The sequence below is a fragment of the Chiloscyllium plagiosum genome, unplaced genomic scaffold (genome assembly GCF_037043375.1).
Source record: "Chiloscyllium plagiosum isolate Xiang-an unplaced genomic scaffold, Cpla_swu_hap1 HiC_scaffold_45, whole genome shotgun sequence".
Classification (NCBI taxonomy): Eukaryota; Metazoa; Chordata; class Chondrichthyes; order Orectolobiformes; family Hemiscylliidae; genus Chiloscyllium; species Chiloscyllium plagiosum.
In genome coordinates this window covers 38,973,539-38,998,823 of record NW_028270183.1, presented here as the reverse complement: position 1 = coordinate 38,998,823, position 25,285 = coordinate 38,973,539, and the positions used below count along the sequence as shown (strand labels likewise).

General features: G+C 40.3%; 1 protein-coding gene across 8 annotated transcripts in view; it reads right to left on the bottom strand.

The window, feature by feature from the left end:
• The window catches only part of LOC122552150 (pre-B-cell leukemia transcription factor 1-like), a 621,501-nt gene that overhangs the window by 66,437 nt on the left and 529,779 nt on the right, over positions 1–25,285 (bottom strand). For 7 of the 8 annotated variants that reach the window (XM_043694652.2, XM_043694655.2, XM_087983511.1 and 4 more), the window contains 2 exons: positions 20,399–20,558; positions 4,166–4,278 (listed from right to left, as the gene is read on the bottom strand). In XM_043694652.2, the coding sequence (XP_043550587.1) occupies positions 4,166–4,278; positions 20,399–20,558 (273 nt within the window). The remainder of the gene's footprint in view (positions 1–4,165; positions 4,279–20,398; positions 20,559–25,285) is intronic. The other variant, XM_087983510.1, reaches the window with a different exon arrangement.

Below are 25,285 nucleotides of genomic sequence, written 5' to 3'. Positions count from 1 at the left end.
AGGCCCTTCGGCCCAACAAGTCCACACCGACCCGCCAAAGCGAAACCCACCCATACCCCTACCCCTACATTTACCCCTTACCTAACACGACAGGCAATTTAGTATGGCCAATTCACCTGACCCTGCACATCTTTTGGATGGTGGGAGGAAACCGGAGCACCCGGAGGAAACCCACGCAGACACGGGGAGAACGTGCAAACTCCACACAGTCAGTCGCCTGAGGCGGGAATTGAACCCGGGTCTCTGGCACTGTGAGGCAGCAGTGCTAACCACTGTGCCACCGTGCCGCCCACTTGTCAGATGTGAGGAGAAAATAGGAGTCTAGAGATGGAAATTGACACTAATTCAGATTATAATGGATATGTTGGCATACTTAACCTTGATTTGGAGGAGCCTTTTTTGGACTCAGATAGATAAAGTTAAAAATCACACAACATCAGGTTCTCATCCAACAGGTTTATTTGAAGGCACTAGCTTTCAAAGTGCTGTTTCTTCATCAGGTGGTTGTGAAGCAGGATCGTAAGACACAGAGTTTATAGCAAAAGGTTATAGTGTCATACAGCTGAAATGATATATTGAACAAAACTAGAATAAGCCTTTCATCTAGTTTCAGTTCTTTGATATGTAAATCCCAGAACTACTTTAAGTCACATTCTCAAGATAGTTTAAGGTTTTAAAACAAAAGGTGCCACCTCAGCTCAGACAATGAATTAAAGATGTGAGGTTAAAGTCTGCCTGTATCCCAACCTTGAGTCAGACTGGTTCTATTTCTAAAGTGGAATTTACACAATATTACATGGATTGACCCTCCGTAGACTGTTTTTTTGAGCAAAATAGGATTATATGCAAATATAGTTCTGCAAAAATAAATTCACCACATAAACTTGTGTGTGTGTGTGTGTGCAGGAGAGAGAGAGACACAAAGTAAGTGTGTGCATGTGAGCGCATGCGAGAGAGTGCGCTTGCGTGTGCAAGCTTGATAAAGTATGTGTGTGGGATGTGATGGGGTATAAGCCTTATGAGAGGGTGCATGAGTGTGAGAGTGGAGGGTGTACGTATATGTGCGTATGAGAGAGCTCATGCATGAGATAGGGTCTGTGTGTGTTTGTACCCACGAGGAAGCTCATCCCACACTACAGGTGACACCATTGCAGTATACACTCTCTCTCTCTCTCTCTCTCTCTCTCACACACACACACACACACACATCCATACTCACACACTCACTCAGACCCTCTGTCATACACAAGTTCTCTCGCTCATAAGCACACATTCACACCCACGCACACGCCCTCTCACAGGCTTAAACCCAATCACACTCACACATACTTTACCAAGCTTGCACACACACAAGCACACACTATCTCACATGCACTCACACTCACACGCACTCATTGTGTCTCTTTCTCTCCTGCACACACCACATAAGTTTATGTGGTGAATTTATTTTTGCAGAATTATGTTTACATATACATCCTATTTTGCTCAAAATAAAACCATTACCTATAGGCATTGACTCCATGTAATATTGTGTAAGTTCCACTTTAGAAATAGAACCAGTCTGACTCAAGGTTGGGATACAGACAGACTTTAACCTCACATCTTTAATTCATTGTCTGAGCTGAGACGGCACCTTTTGTTATAAAATCTTAAGCTATTTTAAGAATGTGACTTAAAAGTAGTTCTGGGATTTACATATCAAAGAACTGAAACTAACAAACCCATTCAAAAACATGAAAGACTTAATCTAGTTTTGTTCAATATATCATTTCAGCCATATGACACTGCAATCTTTTGCTATAAATGCTGTGTTTTATGATCCTGCTTCACAACCACCTGATGATGAAGCTGCACTTCGAAAGCTAGTGCCTCCAAATAAACCTGTTAGACTATAACCTGGTGTTGTGTGATTTATGCTTAACCTTGTCCTTTTCCTTTGTAACTTATCTCCACTAGCAGTGTCCATTATGTGCTTGACATTGTTAGAAGGCTATAAAGCCTCAATTATAACCGTTTGCTGTCCAACAGATCACTTCCAATGAATGTCAGCAACGTAACCAGTTATTACAGCTGATGCTAGAGAGTGACATGTAAGCAATGAAGTGAAGGACAAATTCTCTGAATGTACATTGAGGTGGATGGTAATTCTCAGTACTTGAGTTCCTCTTCTTCCCACTTGGGCCCATGTAAAAATTCCCACGCAGTCAATTACATGCAAATGAAGTGAAATATGTTACTTGTGCGCTCAGCAGGGTCCTACTGAGTCTTCTCAGGAGTCGAGCTATTAGGCAAGCCCACAGATCAAACAAGATTTTTTTCACTTCTCATCTTTCACCCAATAGCCAGGCATTGCAAATGAGTGCACAAAGCATCTGCTCTCCAGTACAGACTTGTCCACCCTCTCTGAACAGATGAGAGAATTTAACAATCCATGTAGCTCCATGAAAATACTGCAGAAGTGCACCAAGGGAAGTTTACTAGATTTCATTGGGACATCAAAAATACTACTGGAAGTAGGAAATGTCCCAAAATACTTTAAGCCACTGAAGTAGTTTTGGATTGTTGTTGTAACGAAGGAAACTGGCAGACAATTTATGCATAAGTTTCCATAAACAACCACGAAATAAATGGCCAGATAATCTGCCGTTTTGATGGAACTGGTTGAGGGATAATTCATGATTGTGAATTCCACTCCTCTTCTTTGAATAAATGCTGCAGGATCTTTGATGTCCAACTGAGAGGGTAGACATTTGCATTTGGAAGTCAGTCTCTGACAGTGGAGCATTGCCTCAATACAGCAACAAGAATGTAAGCTTATATTATGTGCATAGGTCTCTACAGTGAAACCTGAACCTGCAACCCTCTGACATGACGTTTCCCCAAGATGCCATGAATAAACCATCGACTACCAACTTATATTACTGTACGTCTCTCAATATTAAAAACATTCTTGCCTTAAACATTAAAAAAAACGAGGCTGATACAATTATTGAATTTATGCCTTTAGTTATGCTCCAGATAACTTTATTCTCAATTTTGAAAATGAGATATAATACAGAAAAGTGTTGGGGGAACTGTAGGAAATAAAAAAGCCTAAATGTAGTGTTGTACGAAGTATTGAGTGTGATTCAAGCTGCAGTGCAACATGAGCAGCTTTTCACCAGTCCAACAATGGCAGCAAATATAACATTGATTTTACCAGCACAGGACTCAACTTGACTTTTAAATACATCTCCCAAAGCACCATCATTCCACTTTCAGCCCTTTCCTTTCAAGTTTTAATTTCATTGTTTGTTCTTTAATATTAATACTTCCTCTCAAGTTGCAACACTGGCACTTTGCAACACAGAAATGGTCTGTGTAGATGTTTTGGTTAACCCACCACTTCTATTTAAAGGACAAGGAATTCAGTAGCTCTCACACACTTAGAGAAGCTCAATTTCAAAATTTCCACATCGCTGTTACATAAACCCAGGAGCTCTGATCAAGAACGAAAAATCTTTCATGTTCTCTGATCCTGATGTATCGGTCTGGGGCAGTTGTACTGCACTCTCACAAGAATGACCAGTCTTTGCCTGTGAGCTTATTCAGACAAATCAGCCATGGGAAGAACTCGATCCTCACGAGTCCGTTCTCGTTAGCAGGAAACGGACTGGTGTATTTCTCAACAGCTTGGTAACACTAAAGCCAATTATAGCTGTTATGAATGCCCAGCGCAAACCATTTTCAAACCTGAATCCTCAAACTGATGGAGACTATCTGCATACTATTATACAGTGGCATTATCAAAATGTGGGAAGGCACACTCAGATGATAATTCCAATTAAATCTATTGCTGCATTATGGTGTTGAGTAGCAGATGAAACATGACAGATTTAAACCACCTAATCCTACATTATTAAACATCTACAACTGACACTTCCTCTAATGAAACTGATCACATCATGTCTTCTAAGGAAGGGAGCACTGTGACATTAGGAGGACCACATACTCAAGAATCCTGTGTGGCAATGACTATTACTCAGTTGGCATTTGTTGACATTGACTATTCAGGTCTCACAAAGTCATTGGTTAGGCTCTAGCCATCTATGAAGCTTCCTCTTTGTGGGAGTGGTTTATTATTCTAATCTCTTTGAAATGTCCAAACGAATCATCCTATGCCTACCTGTGACTGCACGTTAGCTCCAACTTGAGAACCCTGGTAAGAATCCCCATTCAGTGACTGCATGTTCATGAATAAGTCTCCAGAGTTTGGCATGTTAAAAGAACCAGAAGAACCTGGAAAGGAAAGAGTCAGGCACCTGAATCACGCACAGATTGCATACAGTAAGCCCCCCTTGAGCCAAGCACTGAGACAAGCTGAAAGTGCCAACAGAAAGGGGTTAGTTGAGAACAAAGCTGCATGCACTCAAAATTCCCAGATTAAACCTTTCAGAATGCTCATAATAGCCTTTACATCATCACATGCATTATACAACCTGGAAGGTTAATTTTTGTTTGCTTATTCATTTACAAAATGGACAGCAGGAAAAAAAAGTTTCAGCTGAGAGTGATTGGACTTAATTTGTAGACAGCATCAATACTGAGGTGAGTGCATTTTGGAAAACATTTTAAAAGTCAAAGCATCATGCAAAATTAGTAGGTCAAGGATGAGAATGAAATGGTCACACAATACATCTGAACCATGCATCTCTGTTGTCAGCACCAGGTTGGTATGGGTCCCCTCTAATTCTAATCCACTGCTATCTGTAAGGTTGTGCATAATGCATTGTGTTTAGTATAAGAAGCCTGGACCATAGAAAAACACCCAAAAAGGCCAAAGCTGGATGAACATATTTTACTAACTTGTTGCAAGAATCTATTTCAGTCTGTGCATTATTGATGGTATGCCCACTTTCATTTTCACAAAAGCTTGCTAAAGCTGGAATATTTATAGGCTGCAGATTAAAATCTGTTCCCACAGATAATCAGCCAATAAGGAAATTGAAAGGATCTTCGAGCTCAGTTATGAGTTGTGCTCAAAGTTAAACATCTGAAATAGAACTAGCCAAGTAGGCACCAGCAGCTGATTACTTTCAAACTGATGTGAATTTGAGAATCACTAACAGTAAGCCCATCTACAAAGGCTAAAGAAGGAAATATATAATTGAATGTATGATAATCACCAACTCAAATGGTTGCAACCACATGGTGCACCAGATAGGGGAGGAAATAGTTAACATCAAGTAGCCCGACAGATCTTGACATGGATGTCTCAGATGCAAGGTTCTGATAAAAGCATGGTTTATACAGCGCTTGCATAGCACTCAGCTGTCAATGTAGCTGGAACACATTTGTATCTTCCACAAATAAGTTCCCAAGCAGCAATAATGTGTAGTTATGTCTCACAACAGAAATAAAATGGCAAGGGTGACACTTTGCCAATTCAGAACAACACTCTCACATACTGAATGAAATAAATGCCTTGCACCTGACTTAAACATGGCACAAGTTCCACAACAATGGCAACATATGGGATTGATGGCAGAAAACAAAAAATGCTGGAAATCACAGCAGGTCAGGCAGCATCTGTGGAGAGAGAGCAAGCCAATGTTTCACGTCTAGATGACTCTTCATCTGAGTCCAGCTCTGATGAAGAGTCATCCAGACTCGAAACATTAGCTTGCTCTCTCTCCATGGATGCTATCTGACCTGTTGTGATCTCCAGCAATTTTTGCTTTTAGTACATATTCTAACATCTGCAATAACTTGCTCCTATGATAGGATTGATGAATGGAGCAACAAAATATAGGACAAAGTGGTTCATAATTCCAACACTCTTTGAGCACCAACTTCCATGTTGCATTATTAGAAGCATTACTTTCTCCTCAGTCATTTTTACCTTCTTTCTCTGGCAAAAGCCCAAAATTAACCCTCACGGTGATATAAGTGAATGCTCCTTTAGTATTTAAAAGTCTATCAATCTATCTTGGACATGCTAACATGCACAGCTCTCTGGAAACAAAAGTGAAAATACTGGCTTGAATTAACATGATGCTTTCCCTGGCTGCTTGCAATTTTTCACAGATGCTTTACAGTCAATCTAGCACTGATTTTTGGTCACCACTTTGTGGAAGAAGCAACTTTTTCTGCATTCAGCAGCCAAATTACTGTCTTGTGGTTTAGTGGTAGTAACCCAAGCCATAGGCCAGCTGGTCAGGGTTCGAGTCCTACCCCCTCCAATGGTGTACCATAATAAGTCTGAACAGGTTGATTAAAAATACATTTCTTACAAGAGCCAAATTGGCTGACTGGACAAACCTAATGAATGAGTTGCCTCTTCATGCTGCTGCTATTGCTAAAGGGATATGATTTCAGATATACACCATGGTGGCTTAGAAGCAAGTAATGCCACAAGAACAGAGGGCAATGGTCACCTTGTTAACCATCAACACTCCAAATCCCTATATTTAAGGTGGCAGCAAATACCCCTGAAGCTTGGCTCTGTACGTTTCTTCCTCATAAACTTGAATTTTATAAAGCTAGCTTTAGGATTAAACCTCAGCACAACATCGTGGGCCAAAGGGCCTGTTCTGTGCTGTACTTTTCTATGTTCTACGTTCATTCCTCAGTCATTGTTCAGGGAGCTGTGCCTGTGCCTGGGGATGTAATGAGAAGCATAGCAACGTATCTTCCAACACTCTGGCCATTCTCTCTGCTTATGCTCATTTTGTTTCTACTGGAGTACTGTGAGAAACTGACAGCAATTTCTGGAATTTGGTGAGTAGAATCCTTGACAGTTTTTCTTTGAAACCAATCTCATGTATGTTACTAACCACATACAAATTGCAAAATAATTGTAAAGTATAAAGAACTTGTCCAAAAGCTTTAAGATGCATTATCCTCAAAAATCACGGACTGCTTTTCACCTATTTATCAGTAATTCACCGGATAGGTTACATCGAAAGCAGTAACGTAATCTTCTTAACCTATAACAGTCAATGACATTCCTTAATCTATCTTTGTTCAAACTAGAAACTCTGTGCCTCAACCATAAAAAACTGAATATGCAGCAATTACCTAGATTCCAACATGCAAGCACAGGATAACCTTTCTGATTAGTTTGTTGCAAACAAACTTAGGGCACTGTATTTAATTAACAATTGAGTGGCAATAATGATAAGGCTTATATTTTTAATGCCATTTACTTCCTAGTTTGGTTGAGAAAATGCAAAATCCATGAATAATTCTGCAGCAATTTGAATACTGGAAATGAGCAAAGTAATAAATCAGGGAATTGTTCCTCAGTTGTCAATTGGCATGTTTTACAAGTTTAAAACTTGTGAAAACAGCTTCAAATGTAATATCCAAAGTTTACCTGTGCAATGTTCCTCCTGCAATATGTGGGAAATCAGGGACACTTCCATGTCTATGGGTCGATGTTGCAGCTCCAGATTTGCCATATAGAGAGCCTAGAGTTGGGGATGGACTCACTATGGAACATCCATGATGCTGAGAATGTTGTGGATAGCACCAATAAGAGATACACAGACCCAGAGGAGTTGGGTGACCACCAAGAAAACAAGCTAGCATGGAAGCCAGCGCAGGAGTCCTCTGTGGCCATTCCTCTCTCAAACAGGTAAATCATTCTGGAAACTGTTAGAGGGATGGCCTCTCAGGGGAAAACAGCAACAGCAGCAGCCCAATCAGTGGCACCATGGCTGGTATTGTCTCTAACTATTGTATAACAGGATGATTATTGAAGTGTACGTGAGTAGTAGTGGTAAGGACTCTATAGTCAGGAGTACAGATAGCAATTTCTGTGACTGTAAACAACACTCAGAATGGTGTGTTGCTTGCCTGATGCCAGGCTCAAGGATATAAATGAGTGGGCACAGGATATTCTGAAGGAGGGTGAGCAACCATTATCCATATTGATACTAATGACATAAGCAGAAACAAAGATGATGCCCTGAAAAGGGATTTCAAGGAGATACGTGGGAATTTGCAAAGCAGAATGTCTAGAGTTGTAATCTTAGGATTGCTTCCTGTGTCATCTTCCAGTAAGACTAGGAATAGGAAGATAGTACAGTTAAAAACATGGCTAAAGAGCTGGTCTAGGCGGGAATCTTCACGTAAATGGATCATTGAGATAACTTCCAGAGCTGCACAAGTACAGGTTACATTTAGCCTGGATAGGCACCAATATCATGACAGCGAAATTTGCTAGTGCCAATCAGGAGGGTTTAAACTAGTGCTGGGGGAATGGGTTGGGGTGTGGGTGTGGGGGTGGGGGGGGTGCTTGGGAGTCAGAGCAGTAGCTCAGCAAGGAAAATGACAGGAGGAGTCAGGGACTAAGGCTAGTAAGTCTAAGGGGAAGAACCTGGCATTGGTTACTGAACATGGACTGATGGTCTGAGGTCTATTTGTTTTAATGGGAGGAGTATAAGAGGTAAAGATAATGAACTTAGAACTTGAATTAAAATATATAACATCATTTTGTAGCTATTACAGACACTTGGTTGAGAGAGGGACAAGGCTAACAGCTTAACATTCCAGGATTTAGATGCTTCAAGCATGATAGAGATGGAAGTGAAAAAAAAGTGGGAGAGTTGCATTACTGATAAGGGAGAATATTACAGCTGTACTGAGATAGGACACTTGGAGGACACATCCAATGAGGCCAAAGAGATGGAGTTCAGGAATAAGAAGGGTGTAAACACTTTGATGGGATAGTACTACAGGCCTTCCCAGAGCCAACGGGTGATAGAGGTACAGATATGCAAACAGATTATGAAAAAATGTACAATCAGCAGAATAGGGGTTGGATGTGGGTGGGATGAGTGTTGGTGTGGACTCGATGAGCTGAATGGCCTGCTTCCACACAGTAGGAAGGGGAATGCTAACAACCACAACATGAGGCAGGAACCAGACTATATAGATTGGGGGCAGCTGATGGAGGGTAAATCCACATCCGGCCTGTGGTAATCTTTTAAAAAACAGCTGATTAGAGTTCAGGATCAGCATGTTCCTGTGTAAATGAAAGATAAGACTGCCAAGATTCAGGAAACTTTATTGACAACAGAAATTGAGAGCTCAGTCAAAAAGAATAAGGAGGCATAAGTAAAGTTTAGGAAACTGAAGACAGACAGAGCTCTCAAAGAACACAAAGATAGCAGGAAAGAAATCAAACAAGGAATTAGGAGGGTTTAAAACAGGCTACAAAATGTATTCGGCAAGTAGGTTTAAGGAAAATCCCAGCATGTTTTATACATATCTAAGGAGCAAGAAAGTAGCTTGGTATAGGTTAAAAGGAGGGATTTATTCAGGGAGCTGGACGAAATAATCAAGGTCCTTAATGAATACTTTGCATAGTGAATAGTGAATCTTGGGAGGGGTATGTTGATATTCTAGAGCACTTCAATATTAAAAAAAAAGAGGTGTTGGGTGTTTTGAAAAGTATTAAGGTAGACAAGTCCCCAGGACCAGATGGGATCTATAAGTACAAGGTCCCTCATGGCAGGCTGATACAAAAGGTGAAATTACATGGGATCTGCTAAGATGGATACAGAACTGGCTTAGTCATATGTTATGGACCAGGCCAGACCCCTCAAAGTATTTCAAAAAGCAGGTGTAAAGTGGGTATTCCAGGAGAGAATCAGCTGGTCAAACCACTTAGTTTTGAATGAAACAGAATTTATTTAAAATATTACTGAATGAAGCACAAAGAACAGAAAACAGAATAACAAATAACTTATCCAATCCAAAAACCCCACAGATCATCTTACTTAATAATGCTGTTCCAAAATACTTGCAACAGTCCCCATAAACACTCCTTGGCACAGAAAGTTAAAATCAAGCATAGAATAGAAGTCAGAGAGAGAGCACCAGCCTGCACCTGCTTCTGGGTCCAGCAGCTTTTTTTCATATACACTGCTTTAAAAAAAAAACAAGCCAGAGAAAAGCTGAGCTGGGAGAACTGGCCACTCCCTTTTCATTATACATTTTTTTTAACTTGAAAGCCTTCTGCCTGAGGCAATAACTGCTAACTATTATCAAACCGGCCCTAAAACCTTTCAACCAACAGACTTTTCGGAGTCTGTGTCATTTACAATCTCTGAAAAAAAAGCCAAAGACAGCATAAGCTTGCTAAAGGAGCAGCTTCATCACATGTAGAAGACTGAATCAGTGGAAGGGTGTTTTTCTGACTGGAGATCTGTGACCAATGATGTTCCACAGGAATCAATGCTGGGATCCCTGTTGTTTAATATATAAATAATTTGCAGAAGAATGTAGGTGGCCTGATTAATATGTTTGCGGATGACACAAAGATTGGGGGAACTGTAGATAGTGAGGAGGATTGAAGACTTGGGTGGGAAAATGGTAGATTGAGCTTAATCCAGACAAATATAAGGTGATTCATTTTGGAAGATTTAATGCAGAAAATATGCAAAAAATAGCACAACCCTTAGTCACATCAATGTACACAGGAATCTAACATACATGCCACAGTTCCCTGCAACACAAATGGATAAGCTGGTCAAGAAGGCATATGGCATGTTTGTCTTCATCACATAGGGAATAGAGTAAACAATTTGCCAAGTCATACTGTAACTGTACAGAACTTTAATTAAGCTACACTTGGGATATTGTGTACAGTTCTAGTCACCACCAAAAGTAAATAGAGACTTTGGAGAGAGTGCAGAAATGGTTAACAGGACATTGCCTGGTTTGGCAGGTATTAGCTGTTAAGAGAGATTGGACAAACTTGGTTTGGTTTCACTTGAACGTCAAAGGATAAGGGGCGACATGACAGAAGTTTACAAAATTATGAGAGGCATGAAAGATTGGAGAGTTCAAGACTTTTACCCAGAATAGAAATATCAATTACTTTAAGATAAAAGGAGGAAAGTTTAAAGGAGATGTGAAAGACAAGGTTTTTTCTACACAGAGTGGTAAGTGCCTAGAATGTTCTACCAGAAGGGATGGTGGAGACAGATACAACAGCAACATTTAAGAGACATCCTGGGGGATCCAAGATGGCGACGATCTAACTGCACTATAACTCAGGTGAAGTGGTGCTTTTACCTTCCCCAGCTAAGCTATCTTTAAGCAAATCAATAGATTAATATTAGTAGAAGTGCTACATACCTTTTTTTTAGTAAGGAAAGATGACTAGAGGCAAAGGACAGAATAAATTGCAACAGGCAGGATACTCCCCTTCAGCATCGGACAAGCCCACATCCCCCGAAATCCCGACGGACTCACCTACACAAGAAAGCCTGGCTGCAGAGATCACGAAACTCCGGGAGATGATCGGGGCATCGATTTTAGAGAGTCACGCCAGGTTGCAACCGATCTCGCCATGCTGCAGAAGCATGAGCTGGAGCTGCAAAGTCTTGGGAAGCAAGTGGAGGAGGTTGAGCAGTGGACAGTGATGTCAGAGACCGTGGTGACACATATTCAGGCCCTAAAGAAACCTTAGTAGAATATGTTGATGACCTCAAAAATCGAGGTAGAAGAAAAAACATCCACGTGATCAGACTGCCAGAGCGAGAGGAAGGTGAACAGCTAACCAATTTCTTTGAAGAATGGTTGCCACGATTTCTGGGCTGGGAGGCTGAGACAGGCCGAATGCGGATTAAGAGAGCTCACTGGTGACGGTGTACTGGCCCAGTTCGGACTAGGGTCCCTGCCTGTTCCTAGTGCGATTCCAGACCTAGAGGGACAGACAAAAGGTAATGGAAGCCTCCAGATTGCTGGGAAAGGATCCACAGGCCCTGATTTATAAAGAATCAAAGATTATATTTTTTCAGGACTTTTCTGTGACCATGATCTGCAAGAGGAAGTCCTTTGATGAGGTGAGGAAGAGATTGAGGGATGTGGATGTTCCGTATTCTATCAGGTACCCGGCAGTGCTCCGCTTTAATCACAAAGAGTCCGTGCATATATTTGACTCCTCAGAAAAAAACAAAGAACTTTCTGGACACTTTGAGATAGACCGGATGCTCCAATGAATATGGCAATAACGATTCTCCTTTGTTTTCCTTTTTGTTTTTCTCTTCCTTCTGTACTTTCCTTTTTTCTCTATTATTTTATTACAGAAAGTGATGTTGGTTTTTTTTTTACAATGATAATTGAGATCAATGTAGGCTTGGGGATGGATGAGTGCCCACTTTTAATTTTTTTCTTCGTAATACAATTTTGATTTTTATCCTTCGCCTGAGTTTGGGGCGCGGCTCAAGCTAGAAGGAGTTGTAGAGGTGTATGTGGGTAGTGTAAGTGCCTCCTGTGGGCAGGGGAGAGTCTCCCAACAAATGCTTTTTGTATGCTGTAATTGGTTTAGTTTTTAATAGAGGCAGTTTTTGAAAGCTTTGTTAATGTAGTTTTAGTGAGTGTATTTTTAAAATTCTATGAGTCTTCATTTATTTACACTCGACACGTTGTGAGCAGGGTTCTTCCTCTCTGGGGTTCAAGGGTTGTTATAGGGAGATATGGTTAAATATCTTCTTAAATGGTGCATCTTGAATATTAAGGAGAGACACTTGCCAGTCAAGAGAAAAAAGTACTTTCGAGTCTCAGGAAGGAGGGGTTGATGTTGCCTTGTTGCAAGAAACCCATTTTAATGATAAGGAGCACCTAAAGTTACAGCAGGATGGGTTTGATCAGGTTTTTTTTTCATCCTTTAACACTAAGAGCAGAGGAATGGCCATACTTGCCCAGAAGTGCCTCCCATTTAAGCTATTAGATCAAGTTAAAGACGAATATGGTCGGTTTGTAATTCTTAAAGCTTTAATTTATGGTGAAGAGTATGGTATTCTAAATGTTTATTGTCCCCCCCTCAAATTCCTGACTGATGTACTTTCTATGTTGATTGCCCTCGCGCAATATCATAGGGGGAAATTTTAATTGCCTCATGGGTCCCACAGTGGATATAATGCCTTAAGGTCCACCAAATGTCTCTCCACAATCCAAGCAATTGGTTGACTTATGCGTGAAATTGGAGCTGGTGGACATTTAGAGATGTCTTCACCATATGGGTAGGGACTTCATCTTTTTCTCTAATCCATACAAGTGTCATACCAGGATTGACCTTTCTCTTAGCATGTTCGGCTTTTCTGGATTCGGTGATGTCCTGTAAAATTGGAAACATAGCCATTTCCGGTCATGCGGCAGTGTATTGGAGGTTGAGATTAAAGGCAATGGAACAGGTTTCTGGCATTGGCAGTTGGATCCTTTTACATTCAAGGACAATATGTTTGTTGAGTACTTCTAGAGTGAGTTCAAAGCATTCTTGGCTATCAATTTGGGTACAGCTAGTAACCCATCCATACTCTGGGAGACTACTAAGGTCTATGCTAGGGGGATAGTTATCTCTTATTTGGCAAGCCGAAAGAGACAGAAGGAAGAGCAGCAATGTTTGCTCGAGGAATGGTTGAAGGCAGCTGAGACAGTATATTTTGATTGGCTATCAATGGCTAAATTGCAGCGAGTCATTGCCCTCCGGGTTGTTTTGAACTCCATGCTCACTCAAACAGCAAAGACAGAACTCTTGCACGAAACAAAGGCTGTTTGACATGGTGATAGGCCAGACCTGTCATATCTGGCCAGCAAAAAGATTGCCCTCCAATCCATTACATGAATTAGAGAAGGTACTGTGACTCATACGAGTGATTCTAAAATCAATGTAGCATTTCAGAGTTTTTACTCTAAGCTATATTGGTCAGAATGCTGCGAGGATCGGTGGGCTAAGAATGGAATCTGTTTTTAAGAACCTGGACCTTCCAGGTGTGACCTCAGAACAGGCGTTTTTTCTTAATGTCCCCCTTGACAGTGCAAGAGATACAGGAGGCAGTAAGACAGCTCCAAAGTGTGAAGGCACCCGGCCCTGGTGGTGTCCTGAGTGAATTCTACAAAGAATTTATAAACATCCTGTCAGGGCCAATGCTGGACATGTACAACTATTCGTACAGTCGTGACTACCTCCTGCCATCCCTGAGAGAGACGAACATCTCTCTCATTCTCAAGAAAGGGAAGACCCCAGAGGACTGTGCTTTGTGCAGGCCCATTTCACCGTTAAATTTGGATTCAAAAATTTTATCCAAAACACTTGCTTTGAGATTGGAGAAGGTGTTGCCCTATATTGTTAAGGAAGACCAGATAGTTTTTATAAAGGGCTGTAGGTCCTCCAATAATATTAGAAGATTACTGAATATGGTCCACATGTGTCAACAACGATCGATTCAAGATTTGGTGATCGCATTAGAGACAGAGAAGGCATTTGATTGGGTGGAGTGGCCACACCTTTTTTATACGCTGGAACGGTTTGAGCTAGGTGAGGTCTTTGTCAGATGGGTGGAGGTCCTGTATAGTGACTCTCTGGCTACAGATCACACCAGTGGTGTAAGATCCAGTAATTTCAGTATTGGTAGGGGCAGTTGGCAAGGTTGTCCCCTTTCACCGCTACTGTTTACATTGATGATTGAGCCACTGGCAGAGGCTATCCATAAGGACCCTAACATAGCTGCCCTGCAAGTTGGATCAAGGGGCACAGAAGATTACATTGTAAGGGGATGATGTTCTCCTCTTCTTATCAAAACCAGCAGTTTCTGTACCCCAATTAATTCAATATATTAATTTATTTGGTTCTTTTTTGGGATATAAGATCAATTTTGCAAAATCAGAGGCCATGTCCATGGCGGGGTCTTAAGGGAATATCTGATATAGAAGGTGAGTTCTGATTCCCCTTTAAAGGGTCGCTGGGAGGTTTGCTTAGGCATTTTTGTTACTCCCACCTTTGATCAATTATTTAAGGCTAATTTTGCTCATTTGCTTAACAAAATTAGATAAGGCCTTCAAAGGTGGGAGGCCCTTCCAATTTCCTGGTTAGGTCAAATAGCCATTACCAAAATAAATATCCTTCCTCATCTGTTATATCCCATTATATCCCAATGCTCCCTCTGTAATACCAACTAAGCTCCCTTCTGTCCTTCGTGAGTGACAGGGTTTGTGAGGGCCCAAAATCAATATGGTTGGATATCGAGGCCTTCCAGGCAAAGTGCCCTCTTACTTGTCTGTTGTTTATAGATAAGGTGAGGACAGTTATGGAATACTGTTGGAATCCAATCATTATTAATACGGTCAAAGCATAGAAAGCAAATCAACAGAGCGAGGGCAGTTTATCTAAAACCTCCTTTCTTACCCCTATAGTTGGTACGCCAGGATGTCGGCCATGGATGACAGACCCTGGATTCAAACTGTGGGCAACTAAGGGAGTCTCCTATTTGGGAGACCTGTTTGAGGGAGAAGTCATAATGTCCTTCGACCAAATGTGCCGCAAATATGGATTGCTCAGCAGAGATCCTTTTTGTTACTTTCAGGTTAGGACTTCATCCAGAAAACACTTTTGGACAACCCTTACAAGTCTGATACAGAGAGGAGAGTGCTTCATGCCACAAGCACTCTCTCAGTTAGTACTCTCTACCATCTACTGGTGTGCGGTGCCTCGAACAACATTGAGCAATTATGTGAGTTCTGGGATCAAGAGTTGAAAGTGGAGATTCCCTCAGAGACATGGGAAGACATTTGGGAGAATGCGATAAAGATCTCGATCTGTAACAGGATACACGATATGCAGTTGAAGGTTCTTCATAGGGTTCATTTGGCCCCAGATCATCTTGCAAAATTCAAAAAAAGGAGCATCTCCAATGTGCCCCAAGTGCAAAATAAGCATAGTACCCTCACTCAATGTTTGTGGTAATGCCACAAACTTCATAGGTACTGGAGTGCTGTAGCAGGAGTAATTGAGAGGGTCCTGGAGACCGCAGTTAAGATAGGCCTGGTCTCTCTGCTCTTGGATCTGCTGAATTTATTTTCCTTAGAACGTACATGGGAAAAAGCTATTTAACATTCTCACTTACTGCACGAGGAAGAACATTTTGATAAGCTGGGTGTCTGAGCACCCTCTGGGTCTATTGGGGTGGCGCAAGTTAATTATGGAACACATCCCTTTCGATTTCCTCACAAACATGGTGCATCATAAAACAGAACTTTTTTATAAGACATGGCAGCCCATTTTGAATTACCTGGAAGCAGACTTGTCTGCCATTTTAATTAGGGCATTTGTTTAGCCAGGATGATTAAGTTTAGAGAGTCTTGTGCCCTGGGAGAAAGAATACCAAATAAACATGGTAAACACATAATAATTAGTACTCCTGAAGCGTGGGAGCCTCGGTGTGGTTGCGCTAGGTGGCACTATTTATTTATTTGTTTATTGATTTGTCGTGAGTGCAGTTTTGATTTGTTTTGTAGAGTAAGGTAGTAGTAATGGTTGTTATAATTTTAAATTGTTATACTTTTGTAATTTTATAATTTTGTAAAGAAAAATGTTTGTGAATAAAAATATTTTAAAAAATATGGCATCCTGACAGATATATGAATAGACAGGGAATAGAGGAATTCGGACCAGATAGAGGCAAAAGGTTTTTAGTTTGCTAAAGTATCATGTGTAGCAAAGTCGTGATGGGCTGTCCTGTTCATTGTTCTTTAAGGTAAGTACTATATAACAGCACTCCTGTCTATGCGTTCCCCTCCAAACCACACATCATTCTGACTTGGAACTTTATCTCCATTCCTTCAGTGTTGCTGGGGCCAAAATCATTGAACTCCTTTCCTAATAGCATCATGGGTGTCCCTACAGTCCGAGGAAGGTTCAAGAAGGCAGCTCAGCACCACATTCTCAAGGGCAATTAGAGATGGATAATGAATACTGCCTTAGCTAGCTATGCACACATACTTTGAATAAAACTTTTAAAAAATCAGGTGGTATGTCTCAGGTACAATCTGTGAGTTTTTTTTTAAACTGTTAATGAATAAAGAGATTGCAATACTTCATTAGAGCTGTAAATTTAAAATTCATATTGTATACTTTTATTTTTATTTAAGTGGGAGGAGAATTTAGCATTAGTCTTCTTAAATTAATTCTGTCCCAACCCATTTCCCTGTGTGGTAACAATAAGCAACACCACCACAAACAGATAAAACACTCACAATGTAGGGACAAGTGTTGACAGGGGAAGCAGCCCTGTGACATAACAAGTGGCCATCATGGTGTGTAATTTCCAAATGAATGTATTTTTTATTCAGAAAACAGATTGTTTTGGAAGATGCAACCACACTCTGGGTACTTTTCCAAAAGGATGTATTTACAATAAAATAATTTTCTTCTGAATTTTCTAACTATTATGATCAATTATGATAATGGCCATTTTCAGATTGCCTCTTTGAGGGAAGCTTATAAAACCTTGCTGTTTGTTCCTTGGCACTTGTTTCACTCTATGCTTTACTTGAGAAGTCTCTGATGGTTTTCAGGTGCAGATTTATCTGCACTAATAAAGTTACAGTGCTTTCCTCCCAAAGAACTCAAATAATATGCACATTGCCTTTTGGTGCTAATTGTTTCTATTTTAGTGAATTCTACCCAATAAAGTAGAGTGGCATGAAATGGGAGCGCTACAATGTTATTGGTTAATTACTTTGGGCAGCTCTTCAAAGTTAAATTTCCCTATCTCATAATAATTACAAACTCAAACTAACATGGAGGAAGTATCATTGAAATATAAATGAAACCTCTGTACACTAATAAAGACATTGTGATGCAATGTAAAACATATACTAAAGTTTGAGGTGATTCAATGGCTCAATAGTGAAAATAGTCAGTAGCTGAATCATTAGATTAGGTATCCAATTCCTGAGGAAAAATGGATGAGGACTGGTTTGGTTCAGTTGCAAAGTACAGCTTTAGCACAGGTGAGGACCATGACAGTTGGGACTGAATTGTGCTAGGAGAGGAGTCACGCAGGATCTGATATTAAAATAAATCTGATGTGCTATGTTTCTCAAAATTGGAAAATTAAAGTTAAATAGCATAGTAATTCAGGTGAGTTACACATTGAAGAATCCCTGTATCTGGTGTTGAGGAAAATCCACTCTTTGTACCAATATGTGGTGTTAAGGAAGATCCGCTCTCTGTATTAATATCTGGTGTCAAGGAAGATTCCTCTGTATTAGGTTCAGCTGAAAAGTTTGTAACGTTTGAAGTAAAGAAGACTAATTAAACTCTGTGACAAAGGGAGCTCGAGTTTTTATAAATAGTTGTTTTCATAGCATGCAAGTAGAATTTCGATGTAGTAATTATCACATTTATCTGCTTAAAATGCACATAACTAAGTATTAGGGATGCTTTGTGGGGACCCAGAGTTTGAAATGTTTTCCCCATGAGCTCTAATTCATAACCTACGGACAGCAAACTCCGCTGATAGGTGCTGCAGAACAGTCTCCGATGAATGAATCATGGTTTCAAAATTAAGCTACTTGAAAAGCCTAGGCAGTGAAGGCATGCATCAAGGTACATAAGGATTTGCAAATTAGCAAATGCTCACCAATAATCAATAAAGGAAGAGAACAAAACAAGAACAAAGCCTATTAAATTAATGGCTTTTCAAACTAAATGACTAAACTTAACAAAAGAAATCCTGCAATGTTGTATCCCAGTCAGCAGAAAAGCATTGAACAACAAGAAAGAACAGGAAACTTCAACAAGTGTCAACAGATCTGAACTGTAGTCAGTGGCATTGATTTTATTTGGCTGGATAACTTTGTTAATATGACCTGTACATGAAGCACTGGGGGATATCATGTTGGAGTTGTCTGACAAATGTCAGGACAGATGATATAGATTAGATTAGATTACTTACAGTATGGAAACAGGCCCTTCGGCCCAACAAGGTCCACACCAACCCGCCGAAGCGCAACCCACCCATTCCCCTACATTTACCCCTTTACCTAACACTACGGGCAATTTAGCATGGCCAATTCACCTGACCTGCACATCTTTGGACTGTGGGAGGAAACCGGAGCACCCGGAGGAAACCCACGCAGACACGGGGAGAATGTGCAAACTCCACACAGTCAGTCGCCTGAGTCGGGAATTGAACCGGGTCTCTGGCGCTGTGAGGCAGCAGTGCTAACCACTGTGCCACCGTGCCGCCCCAGTATGGCCCATGTACAAAAGAGACATTGGTTGGCTGGCTTGTGTTGCGAAGTTACACCAACAGTGTGGGTTCAATTCCCATACTGGTTGAGGTTACCATAAAGGATTCTTCTTCTTAATCTCTTCCTTCGCTAGAGGTGTGGTGACCCTCAGATTGCATCACTCTTTTATCTCTGATGAGAGTACACCCCTCTGGGACTATGGTGACTTTATCTTTACCTTTCATGGTGAAGGAGGTTATTACACTTGCTGTATTTCATTTCTCTCCTACATTTCTCAAATAATGACAATTTTTCATACTTGTTAGCTCAGATCATTTAATTCACTGAGTAGGGAACTATAGTTTGTGCTTCATTTTCTGCCCAAATAAAAATCAATAGAAAATTGAAGAGTGGACTGAACAAATTCCAAGGTAGTGATATCCACTGATACCACAACAGGAGATAGATTTAATAATCACTTCCACAGCTGAACCCATCCAAGTTCCTGTTACCAATTATTTCGGTAGGAAAGACTTCCAGACAGCCCCTAAATATGAGTTTCATCAGATAAATCACAATATAAATCTATAAAATGTACTAACACAGAATATATACATCACTTTATGTGAACATGATGGTGACTCAATTTTTATTATTGACTAAGCTTTTTGGTACATTATATTAGATGCAGTCACCAAGCAGTAGATAATAAATAAACTCACTTCATAATCCAGAAATTAAACTCATAATATTACTTGGCCAATGGTCACAAAAGTACACACAACAGTTTACTTCACGCGACATATGTAGCTTAAGCATCTTCACAATATCACTCAATGAAATATTCTTGCGTGTTTCTATCAGAATTTTTTTTTAAAAAGTACCTAGGTACAAACACAGGAGTTCTGGATTGGACAGAACTTTAATGTGGGGCAAATACACAACTGTGGACCATTTCAGCTAGTACTCAGAGGAACACTGCTTCCATTTCTAAGTAATGCGACACAGGCCAGATAAACAGATCAGTCCACAAATTCTAAAGACACCAACATATTGACATGCTATGAGGTGCACTTTACGTAAGCAAACAATCTCTCTAAATTAACCAAATAATGTAAATAGCCTCAATTTGATAATAAATTACACATCTCAAGAAAAAAATAGAACTCACTTTGAATTATACAGAGTTTGCAATGCTTTCCCCAATGCAACAGTCTTTTGACAAATGGGATAATTCAAAATCCAACATTTAGTTTGAATGACATTCTTAGAAAAATAAATGGTGCTTGCTCTGGTAACTGAATGTTGGAATACCCCAACTATTGACTCCACAAGTAGCATTCTGATTCTCTGCATTTATACATGCAAGATTTTCAGGGAGGCTTACCTGAATTGGGCGTGGAAGGGGAGTTTGCCTGACTCCCTTGGTGGGCTACCACTGTTGTGGCATCTGCTGCAGTCTTGGCTGCATAAAGATTGGCCTCTTCCTGGAATTTGCCAATGTTTTTCTTATATCTGATTCGCTTATTCCCAAACCAATTCGACACCTGTTGTTTGAAAGACAAGCTAAATTAATGAGAAATATTGAACTAAATAAGTTAAAGGCATAGCAATTTGTTGCATTGTAATGGTTCTAAAGGAGTTAATGCTCATGTTATATTGACTCCACCTATTTTAGCAATGTTAGACACAGTCTTCAGATGAGACAAGGTGTTCTACTGCAACTTTTAGAGGGAAGATATGTATCTGTAACAGCTCCCTAAAGTCTTAGGCCAACTGCCTAACAAACTGCAGTTGTATTATTGCTATTGTACAATAAACCTTCACTTATTGTAGTATGTCCTCTCTCAGTAATCACGAGATAGGCCCAAGACAAATCAAAGACAAAGGAGGATTGGTAGCAGCAAAATGCCTCACATAACCCTTACTCAGTACCACATATTGTAACAGCAGCAAATACTACAAGATACCAGCAGTGGAAATCTGGAAATGTACCATACGGCTGCAACAGTGCAGAGATGATTCCCATTAGAAGGAAGACAAATTTCAAGCAAATGAGTTTATCATTTTAAGAGCATTAGCACATTAAGAAGACAGCAAGTCAGCAGCTGAAACACATTTACTGTAAGATGAGATAGCAGAAGCAATGGAAGCTGCACGAAGGCAGGCTTAGCACTCCAAAGGCAAAACTCCATTCAGAAGATGATAGGAAGTACAGGATTAGGAGTGTGGGCTAATAAGAGAGAAAATGCCAGCCACATTTAGAAAATACAGAGGTTTTAGTGAAGAAAGCTCTGTGAGGACCAACTATAGGCTCCAGGAGATAAAGTTAGAAATTCCTTATGAAAATTGGTGCATTGACCAAGGAAGGTAAGGAAATGTAAAAGAGTTCACATTTCTTACATTAAGTTTCATGGAGGTACAGTTACAAGAAAAAATGAAGGGGCCAAAAAAACAATTTTAAAATGGAGCTAAAGAACCAGAAAGGCCTCTAAATGTTCTCATTCTCAGCTTAAATAATTCTAGGAAATCTATGTTCAGCATAAGTAAAACCATGAGAAACAAAAGATAAGAAGAATGGGGCTCTGATTTCAGCAGAGAAGAATACAGCCAGGGATCTATTTAAAATTTGTGTAGACCAGTGTTTAAAGAGAAAAGATCCACTTTACCCGGGAAAAAGCGGGAAAACACCATTGTTGTTCCAAAAGGTGTAAAACTCTGGGAGAAGCAGGTAACAACGATTTTAATGTTTAAAAAACATGGGAAGACCTTGAAAAAAGGTGGTAAAATCCAATACAGCATTACAAAAAAAAGATTCAAAAGTGGGCGGCACGGTGGCACAGTGGTTAGCACTGCTGCCTCACAGCACCAGAGACCTGGGTTCAATTCCCACATCAGGGAAATTTGCACATTCTCCCCGTGTCTGTGTGGGTTTCCTCCCACAGTCCAAAAAATGTGCAGGTTAGGTGAATTGGCCATGCTAAATTGCCCATAGTGTTAGGTAAAGGGGTAAATGTTGGGGAATGGGTCTGGGTGGGTTGCTGTTCGGCGGATCGGTGTGGACTTGTTGGGCCGAAGGGCCTGTTTCCACACTGTAAGTAATCTAAATTACCAGAGAGCAGTACAATTTAAAGCTTCATTAAATAATTCAATACAGAAATGCTGAGTTCAGAACAGAACATGTTTATATTAATAGATATCCTGTTAAATCCAAGTTTGATATCAATGCCGAGGTAATTTCCTATCGGATCAGTTACTCCAACTGAAGAAACAAGAGCTACAGTTTATAAAGATTAAACTACATAGCCAAAATGGAATAACTGGCAGAACCATGGGAATGCTATAAGCTACACCACAGTACAATATACATAAAGGAATCGAAGATCTGCACATTGTTTTCAGTAAAACAATTTCACTTTTGTCCCTTCATGCATTTCACACCATCTACTTCCTTAGAAGAGTAGGAGTTCAACTACCTTGTAGAGAGCAACTGGTCCAGAAACAAACCATTGTCAACCATCCAGTCGAAGGGAAATCATTAGATTTCATTGGACTTTCTAGACTCATGACAGAACCCGAAAAGAGAGAATCTGTTGAGGTTATCAACTCTGGCATAGAATAAAAGTTTCATATGACTAAGAAGGAACAGTGGCCAGTAAGCCAAAAGAGGGTCAATCAAAATCAACAAGAATAGATGAGTAACTAACATTGTGCTACCATTCAACAATCTTATGTTGAAGAATTCCAGACTGCAAGTCCACTGACAAACAAAATCAAAAATTGCTGGGAAAAGGCAGCATCTATGCAGAGAAATCAGAGTTAATGGTTTGGGTCCAGTGATCCTTCTTCAGCTCTGCTTAACTCTGCTTTCTCTCCACAAATACTGCTAGACTTTTTGAATTATTCCAGCAATTTTTATTTTTGTTTCTGACTTCTTGCATCTGCATTTCTTTGTATTCTTTTCACAAGTACAGTGATTCGGCTGAGAACATATACTTTGAGCATCAGAAACATTTCACGTGTGCATGTGAAGACACATCTTTACTAGTGTATGACAAAAGGCCAGATATTTCAACTTCATTTTGGGATGGTGCCTTGGAAAGGATACACTGGGCCACTTGGTCATTGCCAAAACTATGGTCAGAGCCCAGTCAGCAGTCTCAATAGAGTTTGCAGATCGCATATCTCATTGTGAAATCTGCAATTTATACAGGATTGCCAAATTTTAAAGAAGTGGCAATATTAAAAACAAGAATGACTAGCACAACCTACTTGGGCTTATTTAAGTACCTTTAACTGGTCATCTTCAGATAGCAGAATGGTCAGTGCCAGTGACAGATATAGTGCTCATTAAGCAGCAATCATCTTGTAACACAACCAAGAGTCTGAAAAGGTTTACTCATCAAACAACAGCAACAGCAATTAAATGTATCTAACCTAATAAGCAACTCAAGACAGCTTTATAGCCTATATTCCATGGGAGCCAGATTAACTTCCACAGATCTAGGACACAATCAAAAGAAACGACTATCTGGCCCAAGCATCCAGGATACTGAAAAAAATTTACCTCTCCCAATTAGAAAGGCATTATCCGATCCAGAAGTCCAAGATAGTATATGAAAGAATACTTCTTTGAACAGAACTCCTGTCTTTCAGGAAGAAAATTCAGGAGATTAAGGGTCTTTCAGAAAAGGAGAAAGTGAGGACTGCAGAAGCTGGAGATCAGAGCTGAAAATGTGTTGCTGGAAAAGTGCAGCAGGTCAGGCAGCATCCAAGGAGCAGGAGAATCGACGTTTCGGGCATGAGCCCTTCTTCAGGAACCTCTTCCAGACAAGGTAATACATAAAAAAAATCTACAAAAAAAAACCTTTTCCAAAGTTATTCAAGAGATGACATACCCTCCATCAGTGAAATAATCAACAAACCCAGAATCAGGGTTCAACAGTCCTTAAGCAAGAGACCTATCATTCTTCCAAGTCTGAAGAGAATCGGAGAAAAATCTCATGCATACTGCCTGTATTTGGGAAGCTAAATACTTGGAGAGAGATGGGTTGTTGGTAAATGTAATATAGGTCTGAATTTTCCCATTTGCATGAAGAATGTGGCAGCAAGGGCTTTTCATGCTGTCTGGTCTGTCATGGCCCGGGTGAATTTTCTATTATGATCTTCTACTTTTCACCTTAAAAATGCAACCAAACCATTGGACACATTTCTTGGGGAATCACGTTTATATACCTCTGATGTATATTTAAAATCCAGCTACACACTACTTCAGACATGAAAGCCAGGAACAACCCTTCAAATCTGCAATGTTTGATCCTGGAAGTGTCCCAGAGGAAAGGCTACTTCTCTCTCCATTTCCAGGACAGGGATCTGGAGGTGTTGGTGGACAGCGTGTTGGAATGAATGGCAGTACTATTTCCTGTGGAGCTCCAAAGAAAGCCATGTCAATAGATCAGTCAGCCTGAACTGAAATTGCAACATGAGTTCAGGGCTATGTCCCACATCTAAAGAGATACCTAGCAAGAAGATCAATGATTTTCTATGCTTCACAAGGCAACAACTATCTTCTCTGTGCTATCACAAATTCAGAGCCAGCTTAGACTAAATGTTACTGCACATATATATCACAAAACCCATAGACAACTTTCTATATTCCACGCAGCATGTCCATTCAAGGGATCAAACCCACCTCATCCTCTCAAACTAATAACACTTCACGATTCTGTGCTTTCTACTTGCACAGCAGTCAGGCAGCATCTGAAGAACAGGAGAACCAATGTTTCGGGCATAAGCCCTTCATCAGCCCTTGTCTGATTAATAAATTGACTGTTCAGTGCTTCCCATCATGACAAGCTGCTTGCCTCTCCCTCTACCTAAAGATCAAGCTAAACCACCAAGATTGGCAGAATGAATGCGTGTTATGAAAACAACGTGAAGCTGAGGCTAAAGTAAACACTAAAGTGAGTGATCATTGAGAAAGCAGGCTAAGAACTGGCTCTTGTCTAAATGTCAGAACAAAAGCGCACTGTATAGATGCATGAGATGTGTAGCTGTCCTTGCTCACAAAGCAATCTAGTAGTAGCACACAAGTTGTAGATATTTTTCAGCCCCAAATTAAATTGCTGAAAGCCTGAAGTGATGTCTGAGTTGGTATGACAATAGGTTTAATAATGATTAATAATGATGAATAGGTTTGAGTGAATGAAGAGTTGAGGAAGATGGTGGCCATGGAATGGAGCAGAGGAGAATTGGAAGTGGGATATAAGTAGGA